The sequence below is a fragment of the Haliotis rufescens genome, unplaced genomic scaffold (assembly GCF_023055435.1).
Source record: "Haliotis rufescens isolate VD_foot unplaced genomic scaffold, xgHalRufe1.0.p SCAF_20, whole genome shotgun sequence".
Lineage (NCBI taxonomy): Eukaryota > Metazoa > Mollusca > Gastropoda > Lepetellida > Haliotidae > Haliotis > Haliotis rufescens.
In genome coordinates, this window is record NW_025963891.1 from 4930427 (window position 1) to 4950131 (window position 19705).

Below are 19705 nucleotides of genomic sequence, written 5' to 3' on the forward strand. Positions count from 1 at the left end.
CGTCCTGTACCATGTCATTTGTCTGTCATCACGTCCTGTAACGTGTCACATGTCTGTCATCACGTCCTGTACCATGTCACCTGTCTGTCATCACGTCCTGGAATGTGTCACATGTCTGTCATCACGTCCTGTACCATGTCACCTGTCTGTCATCACGTCCTGGAATGTGTCACATGTTTGTCATCACGTCCTGTACCATGACACCTGTCTGTCATCACATCCTGTAACGTGTCACATGTCTGTCATCACGTCCTGTACCATGTCACCTGCCTGTCATCACATCCTGTACAATGGTACCTGCCTGTCATCACATCCTGTACCGTGTCACATGTCTGTCATCACGTCCTGTACCATGTTACCTGCCTGTCATAAGAAACTGTAACGTGTCACATGTCTGTCATCACATCCTGTAACGTGTCACATGTCTGTCATCACGTCCTGTACCATGTTACCTGCCTGTCATCACATCCTGTACCGTGTCACATGTCTGTCATCACATCCTGTAACGTGTCACTTGTCTGTCATCGCGTCCTGTACCATGTGACCTGCCTGTCACCACATCCTGTACCGTGTCAAATGTCTGTCATCACATCCTGTAACGTGTCACATGTCTGTCATCACGTCCTGTACCATGTTACCTGCCTGTCATCACATCCTGTAACGTGTCACATGTCTGTCATCACATCCTGTAATGTGTCACATGTCTGTCATCATGCCCTGTACCATGTCACCTGTCTGTCATCACCTCCTGTACCGCGTCACCTGTCTGTCATCACGTCCTGTACCATGTCACGTGTCTGTCATCACATCCTGTACCATGTCACCTGCCTGTCATCACATCCTGTACAATGGTACCTGCCTGTCATCACATCCTGTACCGTGTCACATGTCTGTCATCACATCCTGTAACGTGTCACATGTCTGTCATCACGTCCTGTACCATGTTACCTGCCTGTCATAAGAAACTGTAACGTGTCACATGTGTGTCATCACATCCTGTAACGTGTCACATGTCTGTCATCACATCCTGTACCATGTTACCTGCCTGTCATCACATCCTGTACCGTGTCACATGTCTGTCATCACATCCTGTAACGTGTCATTTGTCTGTCATCGCGTCCTGTACCATGTTACCTGCCTGTCACCACATCCTGTACCGTGTCAAATGTCTGTCATCACATCCTGTAACGTGTCACATGTCTGTCATCACGTCCTGTACCATGTTACCTGCCTGTCATCACATCCTGTAACGTGTCACATGTCTGTCATCACATCCTGTAATGTGTCACCTGTCTGTCATCACCTCCTGTACCGCGTCACCTGTCTGTCATCACGTCCTGTACCATGTCACCTGTCTGTCATCACATCCTGTACCATGTCACCTGTCTGTCATCACGTCCTGTATCATGTCACCTGTCTCTAATCACGTGCTGTACCATGTCACATGTCTATCATCACGTCCTGTACCATGTCACCTGTCTCTCATCACGTCCTGTACCATGTCACCTGCCTGTCATCACATCTTGTAACGTGTCACATGTCTGTCATCACGTCCTGTACCGCGTCACTGGTCTGTCATCACGTCCTGTACCGTGTTACATGTCTGTCATCACGTCCTGGAATGTGTCACATGTCTGTCATCACGTCCTGTACCATGTCACCTGTCTGTCATCACGTCCTGGAATGTGTCACATGTCTGTCATCACGTCCTGTACCATGTCACCTGTCTGTCATCACGTCCTGGAATGTGTCACATGTCTGTCATCACGTCCTGTACCATGTCACCTGTTTGTCATAACGTCCTGGAATGTATCACATGTCTGTCATCACGTCCTGTACCATGTCACCTGTCTGTCATCACGTCCTGGAATGTGTACCATGTCTGTCATCACGTCCTGTACCATGTCACATGTCTGTCATCACGTCCTGGAATGTGTCACATGTCTGTCATCACATCCTGTACCATGTCACCTGTCTGTCATCACGTCCTTGAATGTGTCACATGTCTGTCATCACGTCCTGTACCATGTCACCTGTCTGTCATCACGTCCTGGAATGTGTCACATGTCTGTCATCACGTCCTGTACCATGTCACTTGTCTGTCATCACGTCCTGTGACATGTCACATGTCTGTCATCACGTCCTGTACCATGTCATTTGTCTGTCATCACGTCCTGGAATGTGTCACATGTCTGTCATCACGTCCTGTACCATGTCACCTGTCTGTCATCACGTCCTGGAATGTGTCACGTGTTTGTCATCACGTCCTGTAACGTGTCACATGTCTGTCATCACATCCTGTAATGTGTCACATGTCTGTCATCATGCCCTGTACCATGTCACCTGTCTGTCATCACGTCCTGGAATGTGTCACGTGTTTGTCATCACGTCCTGTAACGTGTCACATGTCTGTCATCACATCCTGGAATGTGTCACATGTCTTTCATCATGTCCTGTACCATGTCACCTATCTGTCATCACGTCCTGTACCATGTCACCTGTCTGTCATCACATCCTGTACCATGTCACCTGTCTGTCATCACGTCATGTATCATGTCACCTGTCTGTAATCACGTGCTGTACCATGTCACATGTCTGTCATCACGTCCTGTACCATGTCACCTGTCTCTCATCACGTCCTGTACCATGTCACCTGCCTGTCATCACATCCTGTAACGTGTCACATGTCTGTCATCACGTCCTGTACCGCGTCACTGGTCTGTCATCACGTCCTGTACCGTGTTACATGTCTGTCATCACGTCCTGTACCGTGTCACTTGTCTGTCATCACGTTCTGGAGACACTAACGCTGGCTTCATACATTCCACACATGTGGGGTATCGAAAACGAATCTTCTGTGAGGAAGTAACGGTGAACCACAAGCCTACCCAACTGCCCCTAGTACCCAACGGTGCCTCGTACTAAACGGACCCTAGTACCTAACGGTGCCTAGTACCCAAAGATGACTAGTACCCAAAAGTGCCTAGTACCCAACGTCGCCTAGTACCAAACGGCCCCCAGTACCCAACGGTGCCTAGTACCCGAAGATGCCTAGTACCCAACGGTGCCTAGTACCCAACGTCGCCTAGTATCAAACGGCCCCTAGTACCCAACGGCCCCTAGTACCCAACAACCCCTAGTATCAAACGGCCCCGAGTACCCAACACTGCCTAGTACCCAACGTTGCCTAGTACCAAACGGCCCCTGGTACCCGACGATGCCTAGTACCCAACGGTGCCTAGTGCCCAACGGCCCCCAGTACCCAGCGGTGCCTAGTACCCAACTGTGCCTAGTACCCAACGGCCCCTAGAACCCAACAACCCCTTGTGCCCAACGGCCCCCAGTACCCAACGGTCTCTAGTACCCAACGGTCCCTAGTACCCAACGGCTCCTGGTACCAAACGGTCCCTAGTTCCCAACGGCCCCTAGTATTAAACGGCCCCTCGTATCAAACGGCCCCTAGTACCCAACGATGCCTAGTACCCAACGATCTCTAGTGCCCAACGGCACCGAGTACCCAACGGTGCCTCGTACCGAACGGTGCTTATTACCCAACGGTCCCTAGTACCCAACGGCCCCTTGTACTCAACGGTCACTAGTACCCAATAGCCCCTAGTACCCAACGGTCCCTAGTACCCAACGGCCCCTGGTATCAAACGGTCCCTAGTACCCAACGGCCCCTAGTATCAAACGGCCCCAAGTACCCAACGGTCTCTAGTACCCATCGTCGCCTAGTACCAAACGGCCCCTTGTACCCAACGGCCCCTAGTACCCAACGGCCCCCAAGTACCAAACGGTGCCTAGTACCCAACGGCCCCAAGTACCAAACGGTGCCTAGTACCAAACGGTGCCTAGTACCCAACGACCCCTAGTACCAAACGGTGCCTAGTACCAAACGGTGCCTAGTGCCCATCGGCCCCTAGTACCAAACGGTGCCTAATACCAAACGGTGCCTAGTGCCCATCGGCCCCTACTACCCAACGGTGCCTTGTACCCTACGGCCCCTAGTACCCAAAGATGCCTAGTACCAAACGGTGCCTAGTACCCAACGGTGCATCGTGCCCAACTGTCCCTAGTACCCAACGGCCCCTAGTACCAAACGGACCCTAATACCAAACGGACCCTAGTACCAAATGGTCCCTAGATGAAAAGAAATGGCGGCAGGAGTAGTACCACTACAGCTGGTACGGCGTTCAGATGAATGAAGCTGATGGCGGTGACCCTCGCGGCTGCATGGTGGTTCTTCACACCGAGAGAGACAGCTATCGGGCTAAATACCCAGGAAGTATAGCTCCAATATGCTTCTACCTGACCTCTGTTACTTCCTCAATGGTTTGTTACGAAACAAACAGATGAAGGCAATATGTATCTAGAATACGCTCTGCGGCTATCAGTCGTGATGCGATGTGCGTTGACAGCCTAGTCTGATTACGTCCACATTGAAATGTGGTGTTGATACTGACGTCGGCCTCAGCTTCAGATTGACTGAAAAACGGAGGTGTTTCCCTGAACGGCACCGTGAGGCTCACCCTGTGTTATACGGCCACAGTGTGACGTGGCTGCCCTTATCCCCATCCACAACCGTCGCTACAGACCGATCGTTTACACTTTCTGACAATCTTACTAATTTTATTGCAGTGATAAAATATTTTGTTTAATTCCTTTACTGACAACAGCCGTCCTTTAAAGATACAAGAAGTCTATATCTGCAGGAGCCACGAATTGTAGGAGGTAAATCTATCACCACTGTAAATGTGTGGAGTGTTATGTTCGCTTAACACGTCAGCGCCAGATAGGAGGCCGAGCAGGGGTGGGGGGTGGGGGTGGGGAGCATGTCACACGCGCCACGGGGCACACAGGGCAATAGGGACGACCTGGAGAACATTGGGCGTTATTTAAAACGCGTCATACTTTAAAGAGTGTCACCGAAAGCTGCTTCATGCCAAAACAAGGGTTATACTGTTGTACTATTTGTAGCGTCCTTGTGAGAGATACGATCAGTCAAGATGTTATGGTGGTAGTAATAACACTGTTGTAGGGTATAACAAGGGAATTCCATTGTGACGTTTTAAGCCACGTGACACTTTAGGTCTTCCTGCCGTTGGGTATCGTTCAATGGCTTCCTCTTTGGTGGTGTCTTCCCTGGATAAAATACAGCCGGGTGAGACGGGGTGGCATCGTCTACGTTCTGGAGGGAGCTGCGCTGTTGTTATGTTGCCGATGTCGTGCCGACTGAGCCTTTGGAGACTGAGCCATCGACGTTGCTTCCGGATTCGCCAGTTGTATGAATGTACAACATTAGTTACGACTGTTTGTCCGAAGGTATTCAACGAAACCTATGGGTATGTGTGTGTGTGGGGGGGGGGGGGGGGGGGGAGAGGAGAGAGAAGGGGGGGTGGGGGGGTACATACAGTACCCAACTGACTATAAAAGTCCACTTTACACCCTTGCCGAACCAGGTTGGGATTATGGAGTTACATTTTGGCTTGAGTCTATGCATAGTCCAACCAAAATCGCGTAACGAAATCAACATCCTGTTCGTAAACAAAATGGCGACAGCCGTGCAAATATTTTGCAATTTGTTTATGTTTTTAATCAAGGTGCTCACATGACTTGGATCAAATTATGGATCAAATCGTCTTCACTGGGCGACGCCATTTTGTTTGAAGCAAATGCAAGTTATATCAGAGGTGGAATCTGATAAGTTAATAGGAGGGGCATAGAAAGGACATAACTGGTAATGGCGCACCCGTCCACCCTAGAAGTTCGGCAAGAGTGGAAACTGGACTTTCACAGTCAGTTAACTCCCTTGCCTCGGGAAGATGGATACATATACACTGGTGTAATCAGGAACAACCCTCCCGTCTCTTACCTAGAGCTGAAAGGGGAATGAGAAGAGCTGAGATTAGGCAGCTAGGGGTTCAGAAGGGGGAGGGAGTGGGGGTTGGAGGGGTGCTTACTTGTCAAGGGAGCTTTTGTCGTTGTCTGTCTAGCGTCCGTCTTACGTTGTCCGTCGTACACATCTCGGGAACCACTGGACCAATGACGCTGAAACTTCACATCCATTGTTCTTGTTCCCACCAAGGTGATCAAGAGGCACGCAGTCATATTGAAAAAACTATTTATGGAGAAATCTATCGTAACATTTTTGTTAAAAATGTAATACAATTTGGTACGTGTTTAGTTTGTAATGGGGCTCAACATAAAAAGTTATATGTCGTCGTTGAGGTTATTGTCAGGAATGGCTGTATCACATGGTACTGGTCACTGTTGCACATTTCGGCATCCCCATGGGCACCAACTGTGATCTTGCGGATCTGTTTCCTTATGCGAATCGGAATTTCTGCTCGGCTTGGCAAAGTCGGTAATTTGGTCAAGAAGTTTAACTTACCTTGAAGGTATATCGATGATCTGATATCGTTCAATGATCATCAAATAGTTCATCCCCTTCCACTGATTTACCCACCTGAACTAGAAATAAAGGAGACTTAGTGAGACCGCGTCATCTCTTCATAATCAGATCTATGCATAAAGATTCTGGTCCCTTTTTTGGCAGTTCGCGTGGGTTTTTTCAGGTGAACAATTGACTTGTCGTTGCATGTGTTTATGACGGGTGCCACCGGTGGTGCAGGATACGATCACCTTTTCGCGAACACCTGTCGCCACTATTTGTAATGATTCATGGACATGGGAGGTACCTTTGTTTTCGGATTACTAATGTCTGGTGGTATATGTTGTAATATCTGGGTATTAGCCATGATTTGTTTTTCTGTAACGCCGAACTCAACAATATTCCAGCCATATGACGGCGGTCTGTAAATAATCGAGTCTGGATCAGACAATCCAGGGATTGGCATCATGAGCATCGATCCACAAAATTGAGATACGAAGAGGTGTATCAACCAAGTCAGCGAGCCTGACCACCCGATCCCGTTAGTTGCCTCTTACGACAAGCATAGTCGCCTTCTACGGCTTCATGGGTTGCTGAAGACCTATTCTACCCCGGATATTCACCGGTCTAGCTTTTGTCCATAAAGGTTATTGCCCAATCCTCTGGTAATGTATATATGAAGATACAATGCAGTACCAACAGTTAATGTTCCGTTCCTACTACTGTGCGTCTGTCGACAAGCTGAGGCAGACATGCCATATCAGTGGACGTCTTGCAGCACATCAGCCACACAGACATGGCATGAATCACAGCGGGCAAATGGAACTGTTGCCGCCTTATCACTAATGCCACTACGTGCTCCACGGCGCATGACGTCTGCGCATCGTGACGTCACTCTCCGCATACTGGCGCCAGAATGGAACCAAGGTATAATTACATGTAAATAATGTTGGACTATCATATGTATGTCTCCTCGTGTCGATGCGTTATCGGATCCTTCTCCTGGCTTGGTATGAATGCAGCCCTCTGGGTGCTCAGCGATAAGTATGGCCCGTCGAGGCTCTACTTAAACCCTAACATTAGCCCTTTTTCTTTGTTTTTATTTAGGAATTCATACGCTCGTGCAAAACTATTCCAGGATCGCACTATGTGAAATCGGCTTCCATGCAGGGTCGGCGGTGTCTCTGAAATGCACCAATCTAAAAATGCCACAACAAATTGATTAAGACACAACACTCTGTTTACAACAGCAAATATTTACGACACAAAAAGTAATACTGTACAAGAAATATATAACGACAAAAAAATGTATTACGTCACAAGACATGTATTCGGACACAAAAACGAACTACGACACAACAAATTGTTTATGGCACACAAAGAATACAGTTCAACAAAATGATTACGACATACCAGTTGGTTACGAAACAAATAATTACGACACAACACTTGAATTACAACACAACAAATTCATCCCTACACAACAATTCAACAATTCAAGTATTTGTCGGAATCCCCGCTATCCGCGACCTTTTTTCTACTGAAACAATTGGGTTTGTTGTGAAAAGGAATGTATCATGGGCTCAAATGGCGCGGTTAAAAACCCATTAACTTCCCAAAGAATAAATCTTCATGAACGCTATGACCCTAGACTTAGGCCTAACATAATCGTGAGCCCTAAATATCTATTCATGTGAAATAGACTGTTGAATAAAGTCTGCGACAATAAATAATTGATATAACATAACTGAAAATTAGGACATATTTTCTTTTGTAAAAATTAAAGCACTAGAATAATTCCTGTATGTATAAGAGTGTATGTGGATGTGGGCTAGAGCGGAGCGAGCGTGTGTGTATGTATAAGAGTGTATGTGAATGTGGGCTAGAGTAGAGCGTGTGTGTGTATATAAGAGTGTATGTGTGTATGCGAGCGTGTGTGTATGTATAAGAGCGTATGTGAATGTGGGCTAGAGCGGAGCGAGCGTGTGTGTATGTATAAGAGCGTATGTGAATGTGGGCTAGAGCGGAGCGTGTATGTGTGTGTGTATAAGAGTGTATGTGTGTATGCACGCGTGTGTGTATGTATAAGAGCGTATGTGAATGTGGGCTAGAGTGGAGCGTGTATGTATGTATAAGAGCGTATGTGTGTATGCGAGCGTGTGTGTATATATAAGAGTGTTTGTGAATGTGGGCTAGAGTGGAGCGTGTGTGTATATAAGAGCGTATGTGTGTATGCGAGCGTGTGTGTGTGTATGTATAAGAGCGTATGTGAATGTTGGCTAGATTGGAGCGAGCGTGTATGAATGTACAGGAGGGGCGGTCGGGTAGCCTAGTGGTTAAAGCGTTCGCTCGTCACGCTGAAGACCCGGGTTCGATTCCCGACATGGGTACAATGTGTGAAGCCCATTTCTGGTGTCCCCCGCCGTGATATTGCTGGAATATTGCTAAAAGCGGCGTAAAACCATACTCAGTCAGTATGAATGTACAAGAGTGTTTGTGAATGTGGGCTAGAGTGGAGCGTGTGTGTATGTATAAGAGCGTATGTGTGTATGCGAGCGTCTGTGTATGTATAAGAGTGTATGTGAATGTGGGCTAGAGTAGAGCGTGTGTGTGTATATAAGAGTGTATGTGTGTATGCGAGCGTGTGTGTATGTATAAGAGCGTATGTGAATGTAGGCTAGAGTGGAGCGAGCTTGTGTGTATGTATAAGAGCGTATGTGAATGTGGGCTAGAGGGGAGCGTGTGTGTGTGTGTATAAGAGCGTATGTGTGTATGCACGCGTGTGTGTGTATAAGAGCGTATGTGAATGTGGGCTAGAGTGGAGCTTGTGTGTATGTATAAGAGCGTATGTGAATGTGGGCTAGAGGGGAGCGTGTGTGTGTGTGTATGCACGCGTGTGTGTGTATAAAAGTGTATGTGAATGTAGGCTAGAGTGGAGCGAGCTTGTGTGTATGTATAAGAGCGTATGTGAATGTGGGCTAGAGGGGAGCGTGTGTGTGTGTGTATGCACGCGTGTGTGTGTATAAAAGTGTATGTGAATGTAGGCTAGAGTGGAGCGAGCTTGTGTGTATGTATAAGAGCGTATGTGAATGTGGGCTAGAGTGGAGCGTGTATGTATGTATAAGAGCGTATGTGAATGTGGGCTAGAGTGGAGCGAGCTTGTGTGTATGTATAAGAGCGTATGTGAATGTGGGCTAGAGTGGAGCTTGTGTGTATGTATAAGAGCGTATGTGAATGTGGGCTAGAATGGAGCTTGTGTGTATGTATAAGAGAGTATGTGAATGTAGGCTAGAGAGGAGCGAGCTTGTGTGTATGTATAAGAGCGTATGTGAATGTGGGCTAGAGGGGAGCGTGTGTGTGTGTGTATAAGCGCGTATGTGTGTATGCACGCGTGTGTGTGTATAAAAGTGTATGTGAATGTAGGCTAGAGTGGAGCGAGCTTGTGTGTATGTATAAGAGCGTATGTGAATGTAGGCTAGAGTGGAGCGAGCTTGTGTGTATGTATAAGAGCGTATGTGAATGTAGGCTAGAGAGGAGCGAGCTTGTGTGTATGTATAAGAGCGTATGTGAATGTAGGCTAGAGTGGAGCGAGCTTGTGTGTATGTATAAGAGCGTATGTGAATGTGGGCTAGAGTGGAGCTTGTGTGTATGTATAAGAGCGTATGTGAATGTGGGCTAGAGTGGAGCTTGTGTGTATGTATAAGAGTGTATCTGAATGTGGGCTAGAGTGGAGCGTGTCTGTGTGTGTATAAGAGTGTATGTGTGTATGCGAACGTGTATGTGGGGTTGTGAAGAGTGCTACAGCTGCTAATCTCGTCCACCTTGGGAACTGATTCAAATTGCAGAATGTGATGAAGAAGACACTTATTAACTCATCCTCCGTCTGTACACGCCCCATCTGCAGCGTAACCTGGCTCCGTACGTCCGTCATTGCTCGGTGTAAACCAATTAACTGTCCCGTCATCACGCATCCGGGGTTGTCAATTGTTCAGCGTACGTGCCGACTGCACGTTCAGTTTGGCGCGACACCGTTCCCCAGGCTTGATGGAATGGTAATCGCTAACAGAATGCGCGCACGAGTCGTAAAAAGCATGAATGGGAGGATTATACACCGTGGGAGTTAGCGCACGTGTCACGTGACCAGGTTGTAGAACTACGTCACGGGGATAGCGGATCTCACAGCGAGAACACATCACTCACTCTCCGGACAGGAGTAAAAACGCGACATTTGGAGATCAATCATGCGCTGTTGCGTACCTACCACATTATGTGTCATTAGAATAATATAATTGAATGGTTGGAGCGGATGTGTGCAGTTACGACAGTACCCCCGACAACTCGGCGAGGACAGTGAACCCAGCGAGAGTCTGGTCAGTGATCTCCAGAAGACCGGAGACAGCTGGTGACATGACAACATACCACACAAAGTACTGACCCTTGAAACAAAAAACTTGCTGAGAGTGGCGTAGGTAAGGTTTTGTTGCGCGACAACCAAGTTTGTTTCGATGGTAGACTGTGATTTGATTAGTTGGATGTTTCATTGTCGACCATTAGCAGGAACTATAAATGTGCTAGGTTTATAGAATTCTCGCGTTCATTTGGGCAACTATTCTTATCGTGTGCATGTGCGTTTATTCCTTATCAGCTGATAAATGGGGGTTAAATGTAGCCATGTTCCGTGTTCTCTGAATAGTCACATGTAGCCATGTTCTATGTTCTCTGAATAGTTAAATGTAGCCATGTTCTATGTTCTCTGGATATTCACATGTTCCAATGTTCCGTGTTCTCTGAATAGTCACATGTAGCAATGCTCTATGTTCTCTGAATAGTTAAATGTAGCCATGTTCTATGTTCTCTGGATAGTCACATGTAGCAATGTTCTGTGTCCTCTGAATAGTTAAATGTATCAATGTTCTGCGTTCTCTGAATAGTCACATGTAGTAATGTTCTATGCTCTCTGAATAGTCACATGTAGCAATGTTCCGTGTTCTCTGAATAGTCACATGTAGCAATGTTCCGTGTTCTCTGAATAGTCACATGTAGCAATGTTCTATGTTCTCTGAATAGTTGTGATTAGTCAGACCAATAGCATTTCGCTGTTTCGGGTGTATTGGACGACACCCACCAATATGGAGACACGCAGGATGTCTAGTTGTGAGAGCATAACTCATGACACATAGAAACGCACGTGCTGTAACGTTATAGCAACTGAAATTGTATTACTTGTCTTTTTCAATGTCTTAGCAGCCCAAGTGCTGACATCAGTACATGTAGCCCATGTTTATGTGGAATTTGCTTCTCTAAGGAGCAGGTGCGTGATCCGACATTCATCTCTGGAGTCTGCCATGTGGCAACCATACCGTCTCCGACTCAGGCGTCATGCCCGATGTTGGCTATGTGTGCAACACAACGAGCATATGCGTCTTCATACAAAGAAACACCGCTAATCAGTTAACCCGTCTAACGGACGATTGCCGTTGTAACAAACAGGTTACTGCATCAGTTATTCTTTCGAATGTGTTTGTTAATCCTGGCGATTTTACATGAAGCGGTTTTGTTCGCATTAATAGGGTGTCGCTGTCTATAACTGCATCTTAACATTCATACATTTGTTTTACTTTAGGACGAATGCTGTTGCTGCGAGTTTGGGTTGTCCGCCAGACTGTCTGCTATTAACCTTGCCATGTCTCATGAAAAGCACGTTTCGAGGAATATCACCAAGTCGTTAACATTGTTCAACCCATCCTCGCTGAGTCTGATTCATGGAATAGTGTCATTAGCCTGTACTGTATGTTTGTATGTTGCAGAGGCTCACGATGAGGATGAATGACGTCCTCCACAGTCTGATGTCCGTGGTCGTCGGCGTTCAGTTGCTGGGTGACGTTGTCGGCAACATGGCGCCGTTCATGAGAAGGGCGATCCAACCTTCATTGCCCGTAAACCCCGCTTCCCAAGGACTGATGTTGAAAATACCCATCCGTGATTCTGACCTTCTCAGACTCAAACCGAGGAAGAAGCATCTCAAGACACACAAACTCATGAAAAGACTTTCAGGGGATTTCAACAAAAACTACATGTCTGTCGAGAGACCGAGCATTGTTAATGAAATAATAGTGCAACAAGTGCAGGACGAGACGGTGGACGCCGTACAGAGCCTCGACATCGACCTGACCGACATCAACGGCTTGCAGCTTCAGTTGAATCAGACGGTGATCCAAGCGATGCAGTCTTGGCTGGTTCGCAGGGCTTCGTGCCCGGTCCATTACCGCTGGGAGGACCTTGGTAGCTTCTTCTGGCCACGCTGGATTAAGCGTGGGGAGTGTGTAGGGACCCCTTCCTGTTCCTGGCCCCCAGGGATGCACTGTATCCCCACTAAATCACGACGGATCAAGATTCTCAGGTGGCACTGTCGACCCTGGCGGGGAGGCAGAGGTCGAGGCAGACGACCCTCAAGGCATGGCGGGAACACGGATGATGACTCCAATGACACGGAGACCTGGGTGCGACCCCACAGGGGCCGCCATGTTAAACTCGGGAAGCGATGCAAATGGGTGAAGGTGCCGTACCCAATCACAGATTCGTGCTATTGTGGATGCTGAGCAGGACTACCTTGACCTGACAAGGATACTGTGAATCGAGTGTATTGTGAGCAACGCCTCACGGACACCAGGTGGCGCTGATGTGGCATATGCATAACTGTTGTGCGACGTATGCGGACTTGGTATATAGAGGGCTTCGTGTTGTGTAACTGTGGAACGTGCTGGAACCATGGACCATCATGGTATGACACCTGAACATGCTGAAGGCGATGAAACTTGTTCCGGTTCCGCCGGAAGTTGACTGTATTACCGCCACATCGCGAGTGTGATACATATTAGTGTTGTATGACATGTACATATGTGTGTATAATATAGGTATAATGTGTTGTTGCATATTTTTACGTATACACTGCTTACAACACAGCTATAATGTGTTTGACAAAGGGAGTTTCTCACCGACGTAGAATAATCTTAAGCCGACATGCCATCTATGACCACCGGAGATTGCCGAGAGTCAACTGAGTTCACAGAACCTTTGTTTCAGCACGTGTTGAACCTGCAGGTGTCCATGGTTACCGACGAATGTTGTAAAATGTAATATTGTAGCACCGTTGGTGTTATCCCGTTCCTGACAAAAATTGGATTAATGGAACCCTGAGATCAGATATTAGGTAGGTAGAACATTAATCAAATGATGTCTTGGTCGGTGTGTACCGATAGCTTTGAAGCCTTCGTGAGATAAAATATGAGATCTCTTGTGAACGCGTTATTTAAAGGGATGCTCTTGAAAGAGCAGTAACGATGTCGGGGCGTGGACCAACATACACGCCCTAGAAGTGAAGATGTCGTGTCACCAGCGGAACGTCAGAGCACGGTGGTTATGCTAATGGTCTGGATATTCGGGGATGGCGCGTCGGTATCGTGTCGGCTGTAAATACCATGCTTTACACATAGGTACTGTACATAAAGTGTTATGTAAATATCAAACTTTGAACAGTTATTATAAAGTATTATTTGCATTTACACCATATGTTGTTTTTATGTCATTTCACGTTCTTTTCAACATAACATTTCGTTCCCGTTCACGCAAACAATATGATAGAGGAGTTTTGCTGTTCTGAATGTGATAGTTCCCTTACCCATGTATTCAATGTCTTTACTGGCGGGATCCCTTACATCCGGCGTCCAATGTCCTAGTTATTTTTTTTTAAATTCATCCTAAATTTAGCTCGTGTTTTTTATTTGTTTATTTTTTTTAGTTTTGTGACTCTGAACTAAAGCATCACTATGCTATGGATCTAATGAAAGTTATTACCCTCCCAACCCAAGTCTCTTCTCAAATGATATACACACAAATAAAAATTTGCAAAAGAGAGTGCCCAACATTCCTGGTCCATGTTTTTGTATTTCAACCACACTCTGCTACACCACGGTATGTCTTATCAACAGCGTTCCATTAACACCCTAGCATGCGCCACGTTTTTCCTGGAGCCCACGAGCACGGTAATGGTGCAGTCAAACCAATGGTCCTAATGGGATTCGATCCACGACAAGCGTCTAAGGGAGGCAACACATCAAATTGGTGTGTCCTAAAGTAGCCAACGAGCGCTCATAGTGCAGTTTATAATCCCCAAACGAGGCTTACATCGTCGCCCTATCCATTCATGTTTTTAACTCCACCTAAATCCTTAGTGGTAGTCGTTAGAACACTGGTGCATTGTGCAGAAAGGGATCCTATGTGACGTATTTATGTCACGTGTCACTTGCGGTGTTTGGGTCTCGGTCGATGTCTCCCTCACACGTGAAGATCCGGAGAAGAACAGGTCTTCAGCAACGCATGCTTGGCGTAAGAGGCGACTAACGGGATGGGTGGTCAGGCTCGCTGACTAGGTTGATGCATGTCATCGTATCCCAATTTCGTGGATCGATGCTCATGATGTCAGACACTGGATTGTCTGGTCCAGACTCGATTATCTACAGACATCCGCCATATGGCTAGAATACTGCTGTGTGCAGCGTTTAATAAAGAAACAAAACGATGTCTCCCTTTAACCACATGCCGAGATGACGTATCTGCCGGTGTCTCGCGTTGTGTTGGGTCAGCTCCTTCAGCTCCGTGCATACTGTGTGTTGATGCCACGGTATGCTGATGGCTGATCTCGCGTGGGTCACACGAGACTTTGATTCCCGAGATTGTAGTGTTGGCTAGCCACAAAGCACTGCATTCACAGCTTGGAATTCTAAGCTGTGATAGCCTATGGCCATATTGGCGTCGTTGATGGTCTGATTAACTACTGGTGAATGTAAGCTGGGAGATAGGGAAGCCAAGTTCCTTGCTCTAGTTTCGGGGACTGTACACCTCATAGATGGTGGGGACTTGTTTTCAGATGGTTGAGATAATGAGATGTAATACACGGACTAATAAGGGAGGTCTTCTGCCCAGCGGTCCAGCAGATGAAAGCCATCTGCCCCCAACTCCGGCGGGCGATCTGGTCGGGAGGGTATCTCCTCCAGGGGTGATACACATAACGGTACAGAATGGGGTGTTAAAGGGGAACTGCACTCGGGTAATTGGCAGTATCGGCATTGAGTGTATTTCAGTGAGTGAGTATGTGTTAACGCCACTTTGTACAGTATTCCAGTAACTATATTATGACGTGTCAGTTAAATGTGGGAGGAAAGCCCGAAGTAATGCAAGTCTTAGACGTTTATCACTTGGTGAAACCCACGAGCAGAGGTATGGTGCTGCTAAACTTAAAAACAATCGGGGCGAAGCGGGATTCGAACCCACAATCATAGGTTTCTGGCGTGCCTCTTCACAGCAAGACCCGTAAAGAACATGGGTTAAATAGGTCTTCAGAAACCCATGCTTGCCGTAAAAAAGGCGACTATGCTTGTCGTAAAAGACGACCAACGGGATCGGGTGGTCAGGCTCGCTGATGCTGGATCGATGCTCATGATATCAATCACTGGATTGCCTGGTCCAGACTCTGTTATTTGCAGACCGCCGTCATATAGCTGGAATGTTGCTGACTGCGGCGTAAAACAACAAACCAACCAATCTTCACAGCAAATTATACATGTTGGACGAAAAGGTCCCCTTTGCCTCTGTATGTCTGTATCTTGCTGTGTATAATCATGTAGATATGAGTATCAACAGTACACAGCCACAATGCCGTCATCTTAACACCGCAAAAAACTTCGGGGGAAAAGAAAGCCTACAATTTAATTTGACCCAAAAATTGCAAACGTTTTTAAAAGGTTACTAGTGTGAAAACAGTCCCAGGAACACTGCAAACTTAAGGTCCAAATCACAACTCTGATACCTGTATAAAATACTTCACCATCGCCAGCATCAAACATGGGTGTATACTTTCTTTCGCCCGCCAGTTTAGTTCCAGCAACTACGGTTGAAATGGATACCTGACCGTGGAACATTGTGTTCATTTACAGGATGCAGTTAACTGATGGGGGTGGGGCTACACCGGGAGATACTCAGCATGAGGAAGCAAGGGTAACCCACAATAAGTTAAATTTATGTCACTTTATCAGGATCGCCGATGTCACTATGGAGATGACAGGATCATGTCACTGTCAAAAAGTCAGGATCACCCATGTCACTATAGAGATGACAGGATCACTCATGTCACTGTGGAGATGAGAGGATCACCGATGTACCTATGGAGATGATAGGATCACTCATGCCACTATGGAGATGACAGGATCACCGATGTCACTATGGAGATGATAGGATCACTCATGTCACTATGGAGATGACAGGATCACCGATGTCACTATGGAGATGACAGGACCACTCATGTCACTATGGAGATGACAGGATCACCGATGTCACTATGGAGATGACAGGATCACCGATGTCACTATGGAGATGTCAGGATCACCGATGTCACTTTGGAGATGACAGGATCACCGATGTCACTTTGGAGATGACAGGATCACCCATGTCACTATGGAGATGTCAGGATCACTCATGTCACCATGGAGATGTCAGGATCACCGATGTCACTATGGAGATGACAGGATCATTCATGTCACCATGGAGATGACAGGATCACCGATGTCAGTGTGGAGATGACAGGATCACCGATGTTACTATGGAGATGTCAGGATCACTCATGTCACTATGGAGATGACAGGATCACTCATGTCACCATGGAGATGACAGGATAACCGATGTCACTATGGTGATGACAGGATCACTCATGTCACTATGGAGATGTCAGGATCACTCATGCCACCATGGAGATGTCAGGATCACAGATGTCTCTATGGAGATATCAGGATCACCGATGTCACTATGGAGATGACAGGATCACCGATGTCACTATGGAGATGTCAGGATCACTCATGTCACTATGGAGATGACAGGATCACTCATGTCACCATGGAGATGACAGGATAACCGATGTCACTAAGGAGATGAAAGGATCACCGATGTCACTATGGAGATGTCAGGATCACCGATGTCTCTATGGAGATATCAGGATCACCGATGTCTCTATGGAGATGTCAGGATCACCGATGTCTCTATGGAGATGACAGGATCACCGATGTCTCTATGGAGATGACAGGATCACCGATGTCTCTATGGAGATGTCGGGATCACCGATGTCACTATGGAGATGTCAGGATCACCGATGTCACTATGGAGATGTCAGTATGACGCATATGATTAGCAAGATATACGGATCTTCGTATCGTGTGGTTGACATAGGTATTGCGATTTCAAGATAACCCATATCATGAGGGCGACATAAGGATAACCCATATCATTATTTCGATGTCAAGATCACCATAACACTATTGATATGTCATGATAACCCCATCACCGCGGAGTCCCTCGCACAACTCGCCAACACAAGGGTCCCCATTAACACGCCCTGTTTTCTCAGTCGGAGTGTTAAAGAGTGTTTGGCAGGTGCCATGAAGCAGACCTTGTGAGAAAGTAGGTAACTAGCTTCATTTGGCTCCTGTACACACAGGAATAAGACGCTGGTGCCGGGACGTCAATGATAGTGGTAATTCCAGTGACGTCACAGGGAACCTATCCCCAGTACTCGGTGCCACACCTTATAGTTTCAACCAACTGAAGGCTATTTATGAATGGTTTTAAAAAATACCCTTTTCATGACATCAAACGGCTCAGTGGTTAGCATGGACGCTGATGTCCTTGACGGAACAATATTTATTTGTTATTCTCGTCTATATCTATTTGGAAAGATCACATTGCTCGTCGTAGCGATAACAGTCGTAGAATGAGTGAGAATTGTTTTACGCCGCTTTCAGCGGTGTCGTGACGGGCCACGGGTGTTTGTAACGCAAAAATTAGCAACAAGATATATACGGTAACTAACGGGGTGATGGTACTATATAAAAGGATATCTCTTGCTGCTAATTATTGTTACAAGCCCCCATGGACGGGGCGGCACTCATTGTAGCGAGTGAGTGAGTGAGTTGGGTTTAACGCCGCTTTTAACAGTATTACAGTTATATCATGGCGTGTCAGTTTCATGTGGGAGGAAAGCCCGAAGTGATGCAGATCTCAGACGTTTACCACTTCGGTGAAACCCACGAGCACGAGTATTGTGCTGACAAACCTAGAAACATAATCAGAGCGAACCGGGATTCGAACCCACAATCATAGGTTTCTGGCGTACCCAAGGGACGTAACTCTGCACAGCGAATCGCGGCGCCTTAGACGACTGGGCCACCCGTGGCCCCCACTCATTGTACACATGCAGGGAATCGCGTAGGCATTCGGCGTGACGAGCGACCATGTGATCATATTATTATTATATGACCGCAGTCATATAGCTGGAATATTGGTGAGTGCGGCATTAAACAACAAACAAACAAAACATAAACATTCGTACCCGTTCCGGTTGATAATGGGAGTTGGGATTAAGGTCGCTTTGTACAGTGTTTCAGTGATATCACGGCGAGTCAGCAGCATCTGTGAAACCTGGCCCCGGCCTCAAGAATGCATATTAATGCAAATAACAAGTACATGATGACAATGGGATAGTCTCACATACAGTCCCTGGTACAAAAATGTTTGAAATCTTCCAAGGAGGCCGACAATACTTTGGCAAGTCTTAAATTTCTTCAGTTACATGAGAAATTATAATAAAGAAGTTGACATCCATAAATTCTCTTCCTCATCACTTCTAAATGCCATTCAAAGACTTGACGCCTTGATAATTAAACAGTAAAAGACAATTTAACCCAAATACCCTTAAACATATTTCTTTTTATCATGACTGAGACTTAATGTTACTCTAGGATGAGTAAGAGATTGTGAATTTACCTTGATATCAGTTGATAGCAGCACCACATCAGCAATATCATGTCAGCTAAATCTCAGCCGTGTCTCAACAATATCTCACATACATGGCACATATAGATCAGCATATTGAAACTAATTTATATCTCATCGTATGCTAGTATAACTAAAATGTATATTTATAAGTTATATCTCAGATATATCACAAGTATAAACTAGTATGTAAGCCATATCTCAGATATATCTCAAGTATATATATATATAAGCTAATGCTTCAGATGCGCCGACATGAATACGGACCCACGTGCACCATGCGGTCTTAGCGCTATGTCTCCTGTAAGCCGATATCAAAGTATTGGAATAAAGCTACATTTTATTCGCTTTGTACACATGGGTTATACTTTTTTCAGCTGGGTTTTAGATCTCTGGTCTTTTGAGTGAAGCAAGGTTGCTATGGTTGTCGTCAAAGGC

General features: G+C 46.4%; 1 protein-coding gene across 2 annotated transcripts in view; it reads left to right on the forward strand.

Annotated features, from left to right (window-relative positions):
* Nucleotides 1-13955, forward strand: part of LOC124118937 (noggin-2-like) — a 29908-nt gene extending 15953 nt beyond the window's left edge. The window contains exons 1-2 of one of the 2 annotated variants that reach the window (XM_046481264.2): nucleotides 10481-10860; nucleotides 12199-13955. In XM_046481264.2, the coding sequence (XP_046337220.1) occupies nucleotides 12208-12990 (783 nt within the window). In that variant the 5' untranslated portion in view covers nucleotides 10481-10860; nucleotides 12199-12207 and the 3' untranslated portion in view covers nucleotides 12991-13955. Of the gene's footprint in view, nucleotides 1-10480; nucleotides 10861-12198 lie in introns of those variants that run through there. The other variant, XM_046481263.2, reaches the window with a different exon arrangement.
* The last annotated feature ends 5750 nt before the right edge of the window (nucleotides 13956-19705 follow it).